General features: G+C 43.1%; 1 protein-coding gene across 2 annotated transcripts in view; it reads left to right on the top strand.

Annotated features, from left to right (window-relative positions):
• Positions 1-21,266, top strand: part of LOC108696071 (cGMP-dependent protein kinase 1) — a 430,860-nt gene that overhangs the window by 350,148 nt on the left and 59,446 nt on the right. For both annotated transcript variants that reach the window (XM_018225072.2, XM_018225071.2), the window contains exons 6-7: positions 10,538-10,615; positions 11,415-11,509. In XM_018225072.2, the coding sequence (XP_018080561.1) occupies positions 10,538-10,615; positions 11,415-11,509 (173 nt within the window). The remainder of the gene's footprint in view (positions 1-10,537; positions 10,616-11,414; positions 11,510-21,266) is intronic.

Raw genomic sequence — 21,266 nt, forward strand, 5'->3', positions numbered from 1 at the left:
CCGTGTACTAATGTAAATGTATAAAAGCAGAAGGAAATGTGGGATATACTTATTTACTCTTTAAGAGAATAAAGAACAATATTAAATGATATTCTTCCCTTATCATTTTAACTGACATCATTCTAGAGTTCATCAACATTGAAATCGTTTTTTTTTTTTCAAATCTACCTCTCAACTCTCTGCTTTTCAGCAGGACAGTCCCAGTCCTGTTTGTACTGAAATGTCCCGACTTTCTCTGCACTGAACAGCCAGAAAAAGAAACAAAGTTTCTAACTTAATTGGCTTTTGGCAGAGAGCCCCGAACAGCCACCAGGTGCAACTAAGATACTTTGTAACAATTTTGAGATAAAATAAGTAATTGTAACAATATAAGATAACAGGTCCTTTGGGAAAAGTTAGACTCACAGCTTAAAGGGCAATTCACCTTTATTAGCAAAACTGTAATAACTGAAAAAAAAACACAAAAATATATTCAAACTTTCATAACCTGCCAAATTTTATAATATGAACATGGTTATTAAGGGGCCACAAACTTGGACGTGGTCAAAACAATTTCACCACGCTACGCACGCCTTATTTTTTTGTCCCTCTTTTTATTTCTAAAATGTTTGGAGGTATGCCATAGAGTGGTCAGCATTGCTGCATTGTTGGACTGGCGGGTCAGAGGCCCACCAGGACTTCCACCACAGGGGCTCCCACCCCCTCACCAGTCCCCCCAACTCTGCCGCAACCTCCCTACAGGCCTCCCTACTGATTCGCAACCTCCCTCCGGGCCCCCGTGTGTACCTGTCCTATATTTGCGGCCACTTTCACAGCTAGAGGGGAGGCAAGATCAGGGTGCAGCAGGGGCCATAGAAGGGTGAGGGTCTGGCCCAGTCTGACCTTGCATTTCTTTCATACAGCACTGGGGTCCTAGATTTAATTTGAGGCAGGACAGTATCTGCAGGTTAATTGGCTCCTGATAAAATTGACCCTAGTTTGTATGCTCCATTGGTGCAGGAACCAGCATCGGACCTGGGGGCCCATGGCCCAATGGGGCTTCAACCACAGGGGCCCGCACACCCCCCTGGGTCCCCAGCCACAACCCCCCTCTGCCTCTGGACCCATGTCCCAGCCACAACTGCCCTCCTTATTTAATCTTTTTGAGGCTGTAATTGGTGCTTTGGTGGAGGTAAGGGTGCACCTCCCATTGTGGGGAGCAGGTCTAGGTCAAGGTCCCACCAACCCAGTCCAACCCTGGTAGGGTCTCATTTGAATAAATGTATAATTTATATACAGTGTGGATAATAATAGGTCTTCACTAGTGATGGGCGAACTTCTTCCGTTTTGCTTTGCCGAAAAATTCTAAATATCGTAAAATTTGCAAAACTCGATAATTGACGCCCGTGTCAATTTTGATGGCAGCGTTAAAGTCAATGGGCGTCAGAATAGTTTTTCACACACTGCGGTTTGATGCCTGCTTATTATCGAATTTATTTGCCGGTGGCGAAAAACACTGAAATTCACAGCGAATTTGCACCAGACGAATTTATTCGCCCATCACTAGTCTTCACTCACTTGTTGTGCTGTACCTCCAGCTTGAAACAATAGCCTTTTGTGTAAAGTGAATAATCCTCAGTGGGGCCACAGTCTTCTCTATGTGGATGTACCAGTCACTGGAGTCACACTAATACATTCCCCATAATTTGAGCTTTGCAATATTCATACGTACCTTCCTTTTGATCATCCATCATTGCGGGACGGAGGACTCCCGAGTCGGTAACTTCAAACGGATCCCAAGACACCCCAGTTAAATATAAATGTTATCATTAAATGATGTTCCTTTTAAGGATCCAACTTTGTACTTGGGAAGCAGTCGGCAGCTCGTTCTCACGCTGTAGCCCAGGCGCCGGTATCCTCAATTAGGGGAGAAGTGATATCTATATTATGGCTGGGTCTCTGTAGCAAATGCTGGAGAGATGAGCTGCTCTTTAGTTAAAACATAATGCTCAATGCTGATTCATTGGATTAAAAGGATCCGATCAAATGTGATATTATTGTCATTCATTTTAGTTAATTTGTTTTGGAATATTCTCTGGAACCAAACCAGATTCCATATCTACACCAAAAATAGAAGCTATAATAAAAAATAAAGAAGAATGGACACTGGGGGTTCTGTAGGTTCCATTTCTGACTAATTAAGCAATTGACATTTGCACAGGAATCATATGTAAGAATGCTGGTAGGCTTGGTTGCTCAAAAGGGTGTAACGGGTCCACCAAGGCACTGGAAGAAATCCTGGTTGAACCAGTTACTATGTGCTCAATTCTCACCAAGAGTGTCCACCTGAGGGCCCATCATGTTCTCCAGTGGACCAGATGTTCTCTAGTTCCCCTTTACACCAACTTTAGAGCAGATGTTGAGACTTAGGAGGAGCTTGACACTGAAGAATGGGCCAAAGACCAATAGTAAAGTATCTGAGAGGTTAAACAGTCTCTTCAATATCCAGTAGTTGGTCATAAATACCAACAAACTGGTCATGAAGGAAGTAGTGGTGAAACCAATAATTTAGAATGTACCCAAGAACTTTCCATACAAGATCTAAAAGTAGTTATTTAACCTGAGTGTTTGTGGAGACTTTTTATTTTGGCTTTAGCATCTACCCACCGAGCAATGACTTTGTGCACCAGTTCAACATTGCATTGGCTCCAGAGGCCTGGATAGAGAAGTTAGATCATGATGACATCAAAGCATGCGGGCACCGCCATCTTGTATGGGGCATGCCGGTGCTCAGTCTTCAAGGAAGAGGTCTCAGTGGGGGTGAGAGATAAGGGAAATAATAGGAAGGTTTGGCACAGTTTGGTGATTGTAATGCTTTCCCACACTTTCGATTTTGTCATGGCAGCACTGAGTACCTATTGACATAACAACCACTGACCCTGTGTTGGCAGCTGGACCTCGTTCGCTGGTATTCAGATTTTGACCCAAACCATGTAGCCCCCTAGAGACACATGTGGCACATGCATTCCACATAGTAGTGATGTCCGGGTCAATAAGTTATACTCGCCTACACCCAAATGGAACCAAGCAAATTCTGCTGTTCCAACGTGCCTTCCAAACCTGCACCAGACCCACCCATGACTCTAGAGGAGTGAGGCAGGTACAGGTATAGAAGAAAGTGGTCAGCAAGTGTCAGACGTAGGTAGTGATGACAACGGAGGCTCACAATGAAATTGGACCTGAAAAATGCCCACAACCCTATGGGTGGGTAACTGGTCGACCCAAGCTCTTACGACTCCCAGGTTGCGGGGAGACCTGAGCATCATTGCCATGAAATACATGAATGATGTCACAGTTCCACACACAATGATCAAATGATGTCACAGCCCCCACACGCTGTGTATGTATGATGTCACTATTAAATGTATTTATTTTTGAGAGATGGTGCTATGCCAAGATTAATTGCTATAGCGAGTTTGTGGCAAGATTTACTCAGGCCCCTAATGTACTCATGGTATCATTACTCTTCTTATGCTAAGCACCAATATTGAGTGCTAGCTCAATGGGCCAGGGCCTTGCCATTCATGAATAATACTCCATGCCGTATGGTGCTAGGTGTGCTGTATTTGGCTTTAATCATAAAATTAAAGATAGATATATACTGTAAATATGATATGATTGCCTTTGAAAATAATGGATCACAGCTAAAATAACATTCTCTTTCAGCTGAAGGTTTCAGAGATTCTTCTATATATATTTTGGGTCTGGGCTCAGCTACCTAATACCTGGCGGTCCCACAATGGGAGGCATTTCTATCCCTTTAGATCCTCTGCTGTGAATGTGCCGCTTATGTTCTTACAAGATTAACGAGCCACAAACCGGAGACTCAGGACGGGGCAAAGACAAATATTTTACAGAGGAAACTGACCTCACTTACCGACTGGGAGTGACATCTGGTGCTAAAGTGCCGCTCATTATAGAGCTCAACTGTTGCTCCAGGAGGGCGCGGTTCAAGGCCGCTGCTATGTGTGCCAGATGTTGAGAGGGGTTTATGGGAAATTCAGAAGAGGAAAATCTCATATGGGATTAATACTTGCCTTGGTTATGCCCAATTTAAAGCTCGTCTGCAGAAAGGTGGCAAAGTGCAAAAAAGAGCTCAAACGGCAGTGTTTTTTTTTAACACAATTGAATGTAATGATTGCTGTGTTCTCTGTTGCAGTTAGGGTTGCCACCTTTTCTAGGAATAAATACCGGCCTTTCTATGTTTTTATGGTTTTTCCAGTGCAGTGCTATGTATAGAAAGGAGGTGGTTGCAGGCAGGTCTGGACTGAGAATTAAAATAGGCCCTGGCATTTCAAGTACACAGAAGCCAAATCCCCACATAGAGGCCCAAACAGCTCCCACCAGCCCACTAAATACTGACTTTCTATGGGATCTTATAGCAGCCCCTCCGGCATTTGCCAGAACCCACAGATTTCCAGTCCGGGCCTGGTTGCAGGGTCGGACTGAGATGTGCGAGGCCAACAGGGGCTGCTATTTCTGGTGCCCTGCATACCCCCGCTTGGGCCCCCTGTCTCCTACCTCCAACCCAATTGCCAGCCCCTCCACCCACCAAGGACCTTATACTTACTTTTGCTGCAGTCTGGGCAGGGAAGGTAGTGGGGAGTAATGACAGAGGGCAGACAGGGATTTGGTCTGGGTCACCAGAGCCAATGAGGGCCAGGGCCCACCAACCCAATCTGACCCTGGGTGGGTGTTCCCTGGTATACCCCTAGCTTTCTTGTCAAGGGGAACTATCGCAAATATGACAATTTAATATGAGCTTCATCGTACTAAAGTAAAAAAAAAAATCAATTGAAATTTCTGCCTGGGGGGGCAGGTACATTACTGGTAAATTTATAGTATTGGACCCAGCCTTGGATGGTATTTTACCGACTAGACCAGGTGGAAAACCTGTTCCATGCTCAACCCCCGCGACTGCTGCCTTTAGTTCATATATTCTCTCACCAGCCCCGTCCCTTCTGCTGACATCAGAGAGAATAGAACGGGTGCAGGTATATAAGTAATTGCTGTGTGCTGGACTGGGTTCAGGTTGATGCATCACTACTAATGTGCATGATACCCGCTGGACCCATGGGTTTACCCGCAGGTTGGGCAGGTTTGGGCCAACCATGCTGCTCTTCTTGCAGGTTTGGGTGGAGCTCTTCCACCTGTTCTCCCTGCCCGTGACCTTAGACTATGGTTGCCACCTGTCTGGTTTTGACCCTGACAGCCCGGTAATTTAAAGGGCTGCCCGGGTCAAAACTGCTTGCCCTGTTTTACAAATTAGGAAAACCAGGCAGGATTGACATGGCGTTGCGTCATAGCCCCGCCCCTGATGTCACGGCTCGTATCTGCGCCCAGCCCTATGCATCTCAGCCTGCCCCCTGCCACAATTTCCACCGGGCTAAAGGTGGCAACCCTATTGCCGGCTTCCAACTTCCGGCTTCCTGTTTTATAGACTTCTGCCTGCCCTGCCCCTTTTGTGATGTCATTGGCGAGGCGATGGGTCTATAAATGGAGGGGGGAAGTCGGCTGTGGGTCCGGGTTGGGTGTGGGTGGAGGTTTTCTTGACCAATACATCACTACGTAACTAAAGTGAGCCGCCCCCCACAAAACAATCTTCAGAGGGCCCCCACAAAATAATCCTCCCGCCCACTCCCTACCCCAACTCCGCCCCAACCCCCAATCTCCCCACCTCGATCCATGTCGACTTGCTCTCCGATACCACGCCAAACAAGGAAACTGATTTAGACTCAACACTGACTCATTTTCGTCTTCATGTTTTGCCACGATTCACCGGAAATTTGCACAAATTGAGCTTAAAAATTGAAATTGTGGAAAAAAGACTGAACATGAACAATTTATTACTTCCAGCCGACTCCAACAGATGAAAGATGTGAAAATAAACAGGGATATTTTTACACTGATTTATGACGATGAAATGTGCAAGGGGGCATTAAGTCTGTTTATTTAAATACATTATCACAATTATTTATTCTCTGTTGTGCAATTTGTACTTGGCTCTGCTGCCGTTTTGATTGGATTGTATTCAACTTGTGTGACCGCCGGGTATGAGAACATCAAGAACATAAATATATTTGGACCTGATTTTATTGGGAGCGAGAAATAACGGTGCCGGCTGAGAGATCAACCGAGATCTGAACCTTTTTACTGCCCAAGGTTTGAGTGGATAAATGTTATATCTTATACTTTAACCGTGTGCGAATCTAATATATCGACATGCGCATGAGAAAGCGCCAGGGTCCCTCAAGAGGTGAAATGTTCAATAAAGATTTGCGCGATTCCACCGCCAGCGAATAAATTCGCGAAACGCTCACGAAAATTCGCCCGAAAAAATTCGGGAGACTGCGTCAAAAACGAGATGCTGGTGCCGTTTCGCGAATTTCCTGCGAAATTCGCAAATTTTCCAGCGAAGTGAAACGGCGCAAATTCGCCCATCACTAATAATGGCCCCAGCCTTGGCAGGTGTTTTACCGGCCGGGTGGCAACCCTAGCTCCATCACCGTGGTGGAGGGTGGGTTTAAAAAGAATAAACACAAAAAGAAACAAATAGGCACCCGAGGGCCGCCCCCAAAACCGTGCGAATCCATAGGTGAAATGCTAAACCCCTTATCTCTGACGTATTATTCTTCTCTGGCGAGCACAGAATGCCCTGTATGGATAATTTAGTTTGTATTTCAGAACACAGATGATGAAGCCCCTCTGTGCCATGCATATAAATCACATAAAAGGATAAAGGTTTCTAGTTGATGCCTAGCGGGTGTTGTGATTCGGGCGATTCCTGGCATAGCCCATGGTGAGCGGCTGCTCTTTAGGATTCCACTCCACATGTACTTACACAGCTTATTTTAGAAATTGCCCGGGAGATATCAGCATAAATTCTGCCGCAACATTGACCTCGCTTGGGATTTCCACATTATTCTCTCTGATTTGGTCTCAGAAGGGGAGAGGAAAGTACTTTTATACAGCGCTTAGAACTTTCATTGGAGCACAGGGATCATTTTACCAAATGAACTTCATTAACATTGTTCTGCCTGTAAATTCCCTAAACCAAGTCAGACAGGGGCAGTTTAGCAAAGGCAGTTTCTCCCCAATGCACTTGATCTAAACACATGATGGTTCCGATATATATATATATATATATATATATATAGGTATGGGATCCATTATCCGGAAATCCATTATCCAGAAAGTTCTGAATTACGGAAAGGCTGTCTCCCATAAATTTTTAAAAACGATTTCCTTTATCTCTGTAATAATAAAACAGTAGCGTGTACTTGATCCCAACTAAGATATAATTAATCCTTATTGGAAGCAAAACCAGCCTATTGGGTTTATTTAATGTTTACATGATTTTCTAGTAGACTTAAGGTATGAAGATCCAAATTATGGAAAGATCCGTTATTCAAAAAGCTTCGACTTCGATATTCGAAGTTGACGTATTTAACTTCGACAGTCGAATATCGAGGGTTAATTAACTCTCGATATTCGAACATAAGTAAATTTTCCCCTATGTGTATGAGTGAGTGGATATTTGCCCCCTTTAACCCACTTTCCCCAGCCATTCTGTAGGGCTACACTCCAATTTGTGTCTATTGATCACATCCACTTAGATTGTAAGCTCTGTGGTGCCTGTGCTTCTTTCTTTATGTATTGTAGCACTGGTCATTTATACTTTTTGCTTAGTTCTAATGAAATACAATTGTTTTGTCCATGTATAAATAGCAGTCTCATGTAGAGAAAAGCTATATATATATATATATATATATATATATATATATATATATATATATATATATATATATATATATATATATATATATATATATATATATATACACTTTTCTATTTATCACTGTACATCAAGTGCTTTCCCAGCCGGGCTCCTCAAAACGCTGTAAACAGATCGATTGTGTCAACCAGCAAAAAACATTCGCTCGATAGTAGCGATAACCGTAAAATGAGGCCATTAGTAGGAAATTAGCAGATTAAGCCCCTGCGCCAACGGTCTATGGATTTTATTAAGGGTTTGACCTGTTGAAATAGGAGCGACTAATGTGCTATAAAGGACTGCGGGGAGGCTGTAGCAGAGAAAAGGTTAATGCAGTTTATTTCTGACATGGAAAAGCCAACAGATCCTTGAAAAAACAGAGAATAATAGCATTGGGTGGCTGCTGTATAGGCTTATGCATGGTATGTAGGAACGGCTATGGGGGCTCAGAAGCAGTGGTAAAGCAGCATATTTATGGCAATTGGCCAGCATCTTTCTTTCAAGCCCCATGTCTTAGGGCTATTCCACACGGGGAGATAGCCTTGCGTTTGCGGTCGCGGCGACAAAGCGCCGCGCCAGTCGCCGCGACCGGCGCAGGCGACAGTTTTGTATGGGCGCCTATGTAAAAACGCCTGTGCTAACCACACGAGGCGATGCGCTTTTCAACAGTCGCCTGAAAATGCCTCGCCAGGCTTTTTCAGGCGACTGTTGAAAAGCGCATCGCCTCGTGTGGTTAGCACAGGCGTTTTACATAGGCGCCCATACAAAACTGTCGCCTGCGCCGGTCGCGGCGACTGGCGCGGCGCTTTGTCGCCGCGACCGCAAACGCAGGGCTATCTCCCCGTGTGGACTAGCCCTTAATGTACAGCCGTAAACAGCCACTATACTTGTTGGAATCCAATTAGCAATTTATTGGCAATTAGTGATGAGTGAGAGTTTTTTAAAACTTTTTTAATTAAGACCTCAACGCCTGGATAGTTAACACAAGATAGCCTGTCTTTGTTGGTGCCATTGCCTGTAAGCTGAATGAAGTGATAATTGGGGTTCAGCCTCACTCACTGAGCCAGCCGGGTATATCAGAATAATTAACCCAATTATTCTCTGATCCTCAGTCATCCCTTCAGAACTTTTCAGAAAATTTCAGCTACTAAGGTTCCATAAGGTTATTAGTTGCCCTACTACAGTGTGTTTTTAGAGTTACAAATAAACCCATCAGGATTTCACATTTTGTCGCACAGTTTTCAGACATTATGTTTTAGTACTAAATCTAGAGGCAGGATTTAGCACTAAAAAAAATGGCACAGTGTGACACAGTGCAAACAAATGTGAAATCCCGATGGCTTCATCTGTACCTTTGTCTGATCTTTTGGTGCTGTCGCTACTATAGGAGCTCATACACCGATTGTCATCTTCTCTAATTCAACTGCCTATGGAAGACAATAAGCTACTCTTGGTCCTACTACTGATTTACCCAGAGGCTCCTCTTTCTGTTTGGGTGCTGACAGGACTTCAGTGTGGGGGTCATAGATATCAAGAATATAGCACTTTATTATTTAACTATTTAACTGAACCCAAATTCACCAGTCCAGAGGTTCATTGTCCACCATGTTGATATCCTCAGAACTACAAAAAAGTTCTCCAATGGAAAGCTACTATTGGCCTCAGGACCGGTAATATGTAGATTCTGGCAAATGCCAGAGGGGCTGCTGTAAGATGCCATAGACAGTCACTATTTATTGGGCCTGTGGGGGGGGGGCTGTTTTGGCCTCTGCGCAATTGAAATATTGGGGACTATTTTGAATCCACATCCAGACCTGATAAACCTGATGTATAATTGTAGCTGCTCTTAGCAAATTCCCCATGCCTAGTCTATGTTCAAGTACTCAGGGCCAGATTTAAAATTTATGCAATCCTAGTCCCCACCCTCAAATTTGCCCCCACCACGCTCAAACCCCTTGTGGCCTGTTCTCCCCCCCCACTCTGTAGCCCACACTAACCCCTGATGGTCTGCACCAACCTCCAGCTGCTCACAATACCCCCATTATCCTGCAGCCCGTCACCCATCTGCCCTTAAGTTCGAATCCCATCCAAGGAACGTACCCTTGGATCCCTATATAGAAAATATAGCACCATTGGTAGCTCTCCAAACAAAAATGCTGCCCTCTGTCTCTATTCAGAACCTTTAGGACAAGAGAAATGTATTACCTTTAGAGGGGCATTTCTATAGCTGTCTATAACCCTGCTTACCTATAGGGTATATATCATTCTTTAACTGCAAAGCTTGAGTTCCCTGATCCTCTTGTTGCCTTATAGAACCTTGATTTTTGTCACGTCTAGAGAACAACCAATGGGTTAAAGAAAATTCGATTCCAAGTTTAACTTTTATTTACTTCCTTTCCAACCCTGAAGGAGCCGCACACAAATGTCTATACTTTGTCTCTAAACGAAGAGCTTGTGCGATAAATTGCAGCCAGAACGTTCCTCTGCCCTGGGCTCGTAGACTTTGCGTTGTGGAGAGTTTTATGGTATTTACCCTGCATAAGCTCATTCGGCTGATGAATTTGTGTATCCCGTGGCACATGCCAAGTCTGGATAAAGTGCACCGGTTCAAATGTTGCGCATCCCTAGGGTTTCCTGCCAGATACACCAGGCTGTCAGTCAAGCCATGATAATGAGATAATTCCAGCTTTAGCTGATTTACTTTTTCTCCCTTTTTTTGTGCAGACTCACTATGACAGCGGAGACTACATAATCAGGCAAGGGGCTCGAGGGGACACTTTCTTCATCATCAGCAAAGGGAAGGTAAGTTTCACAAAGCAACATAAAAATAATAATAATGTACTCAGGAAATGCCGTGCCAATCATGTTTGCCCTTTAATGTTTCAATTATAAGAAAAACGACATTGAGAGAATGGGAAAATAGATGGGTATCAAGGAGTGTAGTGTAGCTACCAGGTTTGCTGTGCTCATGAATACTTGTAACATCTATATCTACTGTATTGTCCTGGTAGCAACTAGGCCATGGTTTGAATTACAGGTATCAAGATGAATACGGGAGGATAAGAAAGATAACTAATAGTAATATTAATGCAAGTAATAAACTAGTCCTATCTGTTTTCTGTTTGTTGTGAGTCGCGATCCTATCAAGCTAAAGCACTTTATTTTGGTGGTGCGATTGCTGTGCTTCTACTTTCAATAACCAGGAGCTCTTTTGGGGAGTCTACATTGAAGTGAAGGTAACTGAGCTTACAAAGCAAGGGAATAGGGTATAAACATTTCTAGAAAGCACTTCCTGCTCTTTGGGATGTTGGTTGGATATGGATTTTACAGATGGAACCATTGAAATCAAGGAAAGTTCTAGATGGCCAGAGAAAAAAACTATAGCTATATTAACATCTGAGAACTTATCTTAAGGGCTTAGCACATAACTATATATTTGAAGGTAGCTGTATGGGCAGGACAAGACACGTCTTTGTTCTTGGGGTATCTGTATTATGGCTTCTCTTCCTTAGAAGTCCATCCCAGACTTATATATCTTTAAATGAAGATGTCATTATGGCTTAAACACAAATATATAAAATCTGTTCATTGTTCCTCGCAGGTCAATGTCACCCGAGAAGATTCTTCTGCTGAGGATTCAATATTTATTCGCACTTTAGGGAAGGGAGACTGGTTTGGAGAGAAAGCTCTGCAGGGGTGAGTCTTAGAATGTTCTCTTACCATTGCCAAACACTATCATTTATGCTTCGTGTAAGATATATTGTTGAGTTTCATGTGCAAATCATTTCTCAGCTTTCTAGTAACCATTAGACTGCTGAGCACTTCACATTGGAGCTGCTTTCAGATAAGCTATTGTTTCATCTACTCAATGAGTTGCAACTTAGGTTAGCCGGACTTGGATTTTTACTATTGAGTGCTGTTCTCAAATCTACCACTAGATGGGGCATGGGAACATGTTTAGAAATGCAGTTGCCTGGGAGATTTTATTTGGGTACCTTCCCGTTGTTCTGCTGATGGGCTGCTGGGTTGGGGGAGAAGGAAGGGGATGATATCACTCCAACAGTAAATAGTTTATCTGAGCACAAGTTGCATGACTGGGGATACCTGGGAAACTAACAACATGTCTAGCCCCATGTCAGATTTCAAAATTAAATATAAAAAAATCGGTTTCTTCTTTTGAAAAACAGATTTCAATGTAGGATTCTGCTGAAAGAGCAATGTTAACTGATGCATTTTGTAATGAAACTTATTTTCCAATAACAGTATCCCTTTAAGGGGGCTTTATTGGTTGATTAGTTTGGCCAGTTTCAGCCTTACTGCATAAGGCCACCATTCTCTGATTAACAGATAGACTATAGCATATTGCCCAACACTGGGCATATTTGCCGTGGTGCAGTAACACATAGGAACCAATCAGCAATTAGCATTGATATGTCTAATGCAGGCAGAAAAATCTGTGGATTATTGCTAAAATGCATAAGTGAGAATCCGTTTCAGATCCGTATTAGCAAATAAATGAATGCTAATAGGTTGCCTGTGTGATTGGCCAAATTGGATATTAGCCAACCATGTGTTTGGTGGATAACTCCAATGTCAGTTGGCGTTGGCCTCCTTTAGTCACATGTTACTGAGAGCAGAATGTAGAACATCAAGGTCCTGGTATGTTTCTGACCCCTCATTTATACTTGGAAAATACAATGGACGTCATTGGCACCAGGGTGAACAGTTCTGGGTATTGTCACAAGTCACTATTATTCTCTGATCAAAGATTTATTCAGCCTCTCATCTAAAGGCGGCTTTCCTTTCCCCTGATATCTTTTGTGAAGGGAACCATGGAACGCTCTTTCTTTCAGATAAATTAGCCCTATCATTGCTGCCTGTTAGTTCCCTTTCAGTTTGCTGGAATTTGCTTGCGTCCTATTGTGAGTTCTGCCGTTTTTATATTCCCGGCATGTCTGAGTTATTTGCAATTTCCATCGCTGTTTGAATGAATCAATAGATCTCTTAGGGGAAAACATTATTCGGCAATCTTCTCTTCGAAGGCGTCTGTAATGTCTGAAATTAAATGTAAGCGAGGTAGCCCTGAGAATAGGATTTGCTTGTTGTTAATGGACACAGTAGGAGGCTTTCTAGGTATTTTGTTTATAAACAAATGGCACAGGGTTTGTTTTATAGTTGTGTCCTCCTCAATCCACCCCTCATGAAATCTTAGAGTCCCTAGAAAATGGGGGGAAATAGCAAGATCGGTCTAAGAACCCATGGCAGCCATTAGTACTTATTTGTCTACAGTCGTAAGGAAAGTTCTGACTGGGTGCTGTAGGCACCTAGACTAGTAATGTTGGGGTCTACAAACCAAGTCTTCCAAGTTGATCCAGGGACTGTTCCAATTGCCAACTTGGAGTAAGGAAGGGTTTCTTTTCCCAATCTAAAGGGAAATTTGAGAGGCTTCATATGGGGTTTCTTGACTTCATCTGATCAACTAGCAGTTCAGCAGGTTAAAATAGAGTTAAAAGGTTAAACTCAATGGACATGTGTCTTTTTTCAACCTAACTTACTATGTTGTTATGTTAGGTAGGCTTAAATGAAAGACAGCAACCATCCAGTGGAGCAATACCACAGGACTGGTCAAGGAGGGCTGTGGGTAGAGTCCTAGATAGGTGTAGCACTAGAACCTGCATGACTCTCAAATTTCAAGCTGGTCCACACCACCCAATCTTAGATCATGTTTCTCTCTAGTTTTGAAGGTCATCTTCCCTCATGCCTTGCCTTTCTTTCAAGCAGGGTAGATAATAGTGTCCTGCAATGGGTGTCACTGGTAGGGATCTGCTTGAGCATTTTGCTATGCCTATTAATTTAAGAAGGCATTGGGGCCTTGTGTTAATGGCAACATTTTGCCAATGTTTTGCAGGCGGGTAAAGTAAAGTGCCCAAGTAGATTAATATAAATGAGTAACATATGGTGCGTTTCAATGTTGTGCCTGTTCCATTATGACCTAGACCTCTGCTGGATACAGCATAAACCTTCCTATTGATATCCATGGAGTGAAGTAAGCTGGCTCCATTCATATTGGACTGGACTTATGGGCAGAATGATGCAGGGGCAATGGTTGGCCTAACAGTGCTGAGGGCCTAGGTTTGATATAAGCCAGGGCACTATCTTCAAGGAGTTTGTACTGTATGTCCTCCTCAAGCTTGAACAGGTTACTTCTGGGTTCCCCAGATGTTCTCCAGACCCAAATAACTTGCTTATTGATGTCCATGGAGTGGAGTAAGCTGGCTCCATCCATATTGGACTAGATTTATGGGCAGAACGATGCAGGTGCAGTTGTTAGCCTTGTAGTGCTAAGGTCCTAGGTTTGATGTATCTACAAGGAGTTTGTTCTCCCTGTGTTTGAACAGGTTTCCCCTGGGTTCTCCAAATTGAGTTAACCCTCTATGTATAGCCTGAAACTCCTAAAAATTCTTCTCCAATTTGCTTTGTCTGCCAGACACAGGATTAGTAAAATCAGAATCAACACCATCATTTAGCTGCTAATCATAAAATAAACCGAGAGCAGGTTATTACTGCAAACAGCTTACAGCGAGTCTGGCTGAACAACTGAATGGCTTTTATATTGGATCATTTGTTAGTAGTTTTTTCTACATTTAAGAAACTCAGCAAGACCTTTTTTTTTTTTCTCAACAACTTGGCACCAGAAATCAAAAAAAGTAGAAAGTGTGCCAAGAACGGAAGGCAAGAAAAGGGGAGGGCAAAAAGAGCGACACAAAAGTTATTTGTTGGTAATTTGGGTTGGTTGACTTGTCTTGGAAATTATTATGCAAATGCTTTTACATGATTATAGGGAATAATGACTTCCTTTCCTGCGTAGAGCAATTAACGTGTTCCATGAATGAATGATCAAATATGTAAAGTTGGCAGTCGCATTATATTGTGGTTAACTGGGATTGTTTTACATTTTTAACAGCAGAAAGTGAACACTGAACATTGATCTTCCCCTCTGATGTTTATTACATTTTGTTTCCATATTGCTACAGCATTTTCTCCTTTTCTTTTTTGTTGTTGTTTTCACTGTTGTCCCTTCTCTCATTATTTTCTCTTGTGTCCTTGTGTTCTACAATTCTCTTTGTTTTTGTTTTAGTGTAGCACACCCTTGAGTGTACTTTTGCTGTGTATAAAGGCGATGTGTGACCAGGCTAAAACTGCTTGTAGTGTGCCCAGACCCCCAGTGTACCCTTGCAACTCCCTGCAACTCCCGGTACCTGGTGTGGATAAATGCAGCAGGATATTCAGCCAGACAGTTTCTTTGGAATAAACTATAACTGGTTTATTTACAGAGAACAGTGGCAAGGTAGTAGTTCACGAGCACTTTGATGTTCACAGCAATCATAGAATAGCTTCAAACAGCAATATTCCCTCCAGGGAGTACAAGGTGCAGCAGACGGGCTAATATTCAATATGTATCAAAGTTACAGCAACAATAAACTTAGGGAATAGTTACCACTCTCACTGGGCACTATCCCTCTGGTGAAGCACTAAGGCATGGGTTTCTCAGCCTAGGGTCTTGTATCTTGGCACCGGACTTGGTCCTCACCTCACCCACTGTATTCAGCCTGGGGTCTTGGGTCTTGGTACCCTATCTGGTCCTCAACTCACCCACTGTAGTCCCTGCTCTAGTGGTTCAAATACCACGGGGTCCTAACCCCACTATTTCTCCTCGTTGGAGCCACATCTGCTCACTAGCTACCCTGTGCTGACTCTCACTCCTAGAGTGACTATTACTGTATTCACTATCACTAACTCACACTTAACTAACTTCACCGGCAGACCTGGACCTGTAGTACCTCTCAGTGAGGCAAAGTCCCAGGACAGACCAAGACAGCATGGTGCTAAACCCCTTTATATTGACAGACAGTGCCATCTAGTGGACAATCTCCGTGAACTAATGTGGACCCAGCAAGGGACATAGCTGCTTGAGTTAACTAAAGGACCCTTAGGTGTCCAAATACTACAGGGGAACTGCCTGAGTAATTTAACCCAAATCTCAGGGTCCCTACATTAGTTTGCATTATTTTACTGGTGGGGGCATGGTTGGGGTTACTTAGGTAGGAAGGCAATTCATAATGTGAGAATAATGTGAGATTCTCACCCACTTAATCCTGGCTTTTTATGCCCAATAGTCCTTTAAGTGCCAGTAAAGAATGTGGCTGGATAACCAGTTTCTACGGTTTCTTACAGTATCTAAGTAGCCTTGACAGATAGTAAAGGTGAATATGATCATAGCCCGCCAAACAAATTCTGTACCTTCCCACCTATCTGTGTGACAATGGACTCTATGATCAAGCTCAAGCCAATTCAAATTCCAGGTAGGTAAAGGGTTGTATAAGGGATATTAGTAGCATAAGAACACCTACTGCTCCTTAGGTCATTCCAAAACGTATATCCAACAATAGCAGTCAACGATCACGTGAAATATAACAGAAGCCCATAAGCTGTAATACTGTTTAAGCAATTACCTTACATAGTAACATAGTAAGAGACACACGTCCATCAAGTTCAACCTTTTTACTTTTTTTAACCAGCCTATCTGCCAGTTGATCCAGAGGAAGGAAAAAAACCATCTGAAGCCTCTCCAATTTGCCTCAGAGGGGGAAAAATTCCTTCCTGACTCCAAAATGGCAACCGGACTAGTCCCTGGATCAACTTGTACTATGGCCCTGTCTGAATATGAGACCCCAGGGCAGTGGTTTCAGTTAGAGGTTTGGCTTTTTTTAAGGACCCGTTGGCTCATAACCATGTGAGATATTTTCAAGAAGTAACTTCCCTAATGAAGGGAGGTTGTACCCCCGAAACGTTGATGTTGGTGATGATATAAATCAATAAAGATCTGGCACTTTCCCCACTGCAGAAATTTGTGTGTGTGCGGATCCATGAACAAAAGGTTGCTATTGCTAAAGGACTGTGCCAGGTCAACGGAGGACCAGCACCACTACTGCAGAGTGAGTAGATTCCGGGTGTGCAGTGTACTTATTACATTCCAATCACAGAGCAACCAGGAACAGTAGCAGTGGCGTTACTGGGACCCACGACAAATTATTTTTCAGAGGTTGATTAGTTTTACCAGTATTTATTGAAATTGTATATAAATTATGGCCTCATTGGGCCCCTATACCTCCTGGGCCTCCCTACAGCGCTGGGTCTGCTTCCTCTGTTGTTGCCCCTGAATCATTGAAATAAGAGCACAAGGGAGTGTAAATATGGCCTATACACGAGCCAAGAAAAGAAGCGACAGACAAAGTTGGAGGCCACAATATGAGGCCTTCTGACAGACATCCACAATTGATATCTGGCCTAAAATCAGGCAGATGCCAATTGGGCAGGCTTAAATTTCCCAATGGATCGAGGACCAAATTGGTTCATTGACCCACCACCTTCATTCCTGGCCTTGTGAGCTGATCGTTGTGCCTTAGGGCCCACAATCAGATGAGCCTGAAATCACCCACTCAAGGTGGGCATATGGGGGCAAGATCCGCTCGTTTGGTAAACTCTCCAAATGAGCGGATCTGGCCATGTATAGCCACCTTAAAAAAATCAAGCATGAATTGGGGCAGTTGGCAATATATATAACTGCCCTTAGCAAACTCAAGTGTTCCAGATCCAATGATATTGATAAATTGTTAGCTATATTAGCATTAACGATGTTAGATTCTAGCACCTTCTGCTGCTGCTAATGCTCCATCTTTACAGAAGCCGGAATCCTGTGCCTAGTAATACATTTTGATTAAGTAACTAAATATACATGTTTACACCCCATCTGTCTGGGAGATTTTATTGGAATGGTCCTCAGAAAAGGCTCTGATTCTGCGTTTTGGAAGAATTTCTTTCGTTTGTCTAATTAAATATAAAGATTCCATTTTTACTGTCGGAACAATACAGTGAGCACATTCAGCTGCCATTTATCATTATATCATAGGAATCCCAGAGAGAAAACTGTTTTTATTACCTTCCACTTACTCCACTGATTACATCTTTACATCATTGTCTCAAAGCCGTGCCCTTTATATCCAAGCAATATTCCTGGGGAATAGGGGAGCACAATTTCTTCATTTTTTTTTTGAATGGGGGCACATTGTCATACATTTGTTTTAATACACCCCTTCCTAATTTAGATGGAAATGGGAACCCTGAATTTCAGAGATACCCAGCCTTTAACTGATCACTTCCCAGCCTTTATTCCCATTTATTTGCATGACTTCGCTGGAGTCTGCTCTGTAATGAGACAGAGCCACAGACATCCTCATAACAATCCGCATTCACCTGCCGCATGCTAATTTTCACCTTTATTTTCAGCACGTCTCGTTGTCTGTTGGCTACTCATTAAGTGTTTTCATGACTCATATTTGATGACTACGGAGTCGCTGCTTCATAAAACTTGAGCATTTGGCTTTTTTTCTACGTGGAGGATCTATTTTATCTATGTCAGTAATGCCGAGTCAATAAACGCAGAAGACAATGGATGTCCCCATGTGAATGCAAAGCAGCTGTGATCAGGCCGTCATTAGAATTCCAGACTTGACCACTAGAGGTGCACTGGGGCTTTGTACGTCTATTACAGTCAAACCTCGATGAGGTCCCACCACTGGGGAACCTCAATCATTCCTGCGATTTATAGTGTAGTTGATTTTCTGCGGCAGCCTGGAAAATGTAGTGTAAATGTAGTGTAATGGAGGTTCAAGTGTATGTGTTGGTATAGACCTGGGTTAGGAATACACTGGAGGCTTAGAGGGACAGAATTGGAGGAAGATTTCATGGAGTCATGGATATGTTTATCTGTGATTGTTTTGGCCTATCAACATCTGGAAAAAAATGGATTATATAATGAAGCAATTGACCACCTGACGTGGTCCATCATCTTAACCAGAAATACACAACACTGACATCTGCCAGCTGATCCAAACAGTCATGGTTGACCATCTAGTGTGGGAATCCCCAACCATTTTTACTCATGAGCCACATTCAGTTGTTAAAACAGTTGGGGAGCAAAACATCATGAAAAGTTTTCCTTGGTTCCAAATGCTTTGGTTGGCCATTTAATAGTCCCTATTTGGACTAGCAGCCTACGGGAGACCCTGTTTGGCGGTAATCCTTGGTTTTATGCAACTAAAACTTGCCTCCAAGCCTGGAATTGAAAAACAAGCACCTGCTTTGAAGCCACTGGGAGCAACAGAACCGCCGACCTGCATCTATACCCGCACCCGCAAATTCCACCTGCAACCCGCATGGTACCGCGGATTTTTTTGCGGGTAACCTGCGGGTACCCGACCCGCTGCAGGACTCTACCCTGGAGTATCGATCACCCTCAACATAGTGTTAAATAAATCTAGGGTTACCCCAACAGGCTGCGTCAATAGTCGCAAGAGTCTTGTGCTCAAAGAGCCAAATGCTAAAGTTATTCTAACACTGAACAATTTTAGATAACACGGGGCTTGATTAACAGGTGAATGCGAGCAGAGTTGGGTTTGCTTTGATGTAAGATAGGATATAGTTGCCTTTAAAGTACTGTTATAACACTGGAAACTGCTGGTGGGCATAGGGATGCATAGGGTTGAAAATCCAGCCTTTACCCATAACTGTATAGTATATTGTAATAATACCAAGACTTCTGCTGAAAAGAAACAATGTGTACATGTATTGGATGGAGATAATGTATTATCTTTACTGGTCCTTTAAAACACTCTGAACAATGCTGCGTTCCCAGCGGGCTAAATTAGATCATCCATATACGCGGCACACTGAGTTTGGTGCCATTAACCTAAATGGGTTCAAGAAGTTGCTTTCGCTGTAGTTTTCCCTCGTGGTGCGTATACGCCACTTGCTCTGATGCATTAAATTGCCTGTTAGGTTGCTGGAAATTAATGCAGTTCGGAAGTCCATATACAGCTCTACATGCCCATGGGAAAGAAAGAAAGAAAGAAAGAAAGAAGAGAAGAGAGAAAGAAAGAAAGAAAGAAAGAAAGAAAGGAAGGGAGAGAGAGAGAGAGAGAGAGAGAGAGAGAGAGAGAGAGAGAGAGAGAGAGAGAGAGAGAGAGAGAGAGAGAGAGAGAGAGAGAGAGAAAGAAAGAATTATTTATTTTTAACCCTTGAGTGACCCCAAAATGACATGCACTGTGTATATGTACACGAATAACACCCCTGGGATGTATTTTACACAGTACTATGAAGCAATATGGTTTCAGAGTCAGGTTACAGGTAAGGAACCTCACACCTTGGTTTGTTTAAAGGAGAACTAAAGCCTAACTAAAGAAGTAGGTAGAAATGTTGTACATGATGTTTTGTGCTTCTGTACCAGCACAAGAGAACCACAGCCCTTTAGCAGTAAAGATCTGCGTCTCCAAAGATGCCCCAGTAGCTCCCCATCTTCTTTTCTGCTGATTCACTGCACATGCTCTGTGCTGCTGCCACTTACTGAGCTTAGGGAGCCACTCACAATATACAGTACACATAGAATAGAAATGTCACAATATAAGGCTGATTAGTAATTAATACACATAATTACTACATGGCAGCACAGAAACCAGTGCAATTAGCATCAGAATTGAATAATCAGCAAACCTGTAGCATCAGCTTATATTACAGCCAGGGAAGCTCATTTTCTGCTGGATAATTAGTGACGAGCCCTAAGCTTAGCTTCTCAACAGCCAATCAGAGCCCACTGAGCATGTGAGTGTCACAGACACTTTCCAAGATGGTGACCCCCTGTGACAAGTTTGAAGTCCTGGATCATTGCTGCTATTGACAAGCTCAAACTTTAGCCTCGTGCAATAAGTTCACTATATAAAATATGCCATTTTTAGGCACATTTATTTTTAGGGTTTAGTTCTTTAAGAGTCCTTTAAGAGGACTTTTCTTATCTTTCTCTTCTTGACAAACTGCAATATCTCTGAGCAGCGTCGGACTGGAGGCTCCGAGGCCCACCTGTGCTTCGCCAGAGGAGCCCCCTTATGGGCCCCCTGCCCCAGCTGAACCCCCCCCACTGGGTCCCTGCTAGTACCTGTCCTGGTGAGGGATAGGAATCAGCACAGGGGCCAGACGGGAGTTAGCCAGGACCACCAAGATTTTACCCAGTGTCCCCCTGGCCCAGTCCGACCCTGCGTCGGAGCAAATTGCAAATTATAAGGTCTAACTCTGACTTGAAGGGGTTTATGGCAGAAATGAGAAGCTGGACAAGTCCATCCACACTCAAGCGACTAAAATACAGAATAGAAGTTGGTTCTTTTTCTGATCTAATTGGTATTTAGGTATTTAGACATGCCTGTGGCTCATGAATAGATGTTATTGATAGCATGGCCTTTAGAATGCAAATATTGGTTCAGATTCGCTTCCCTGGTGCCCAGGTATAGTATGTCTAGTGTGGTTTATGGAATGAATAGACAATGAAACCTTTAGAGTGCAAATA

Source organism: Xenopus laevis, chromosome 7L (assembly GCF_017654675.1).
Source record: "Xenopus laevis strain J_2021 chromosome 7L, Xenopus_laevis_v10.1, whole genome shotgun sequence".
In the NCBI taxonomy this organism is placed as follows: domain Eukaryota; kingdom Metazoa; phylum Chordata; class Amphibia; order Anura; family Pipidae; genus Xenopus; species Xenopus laevis.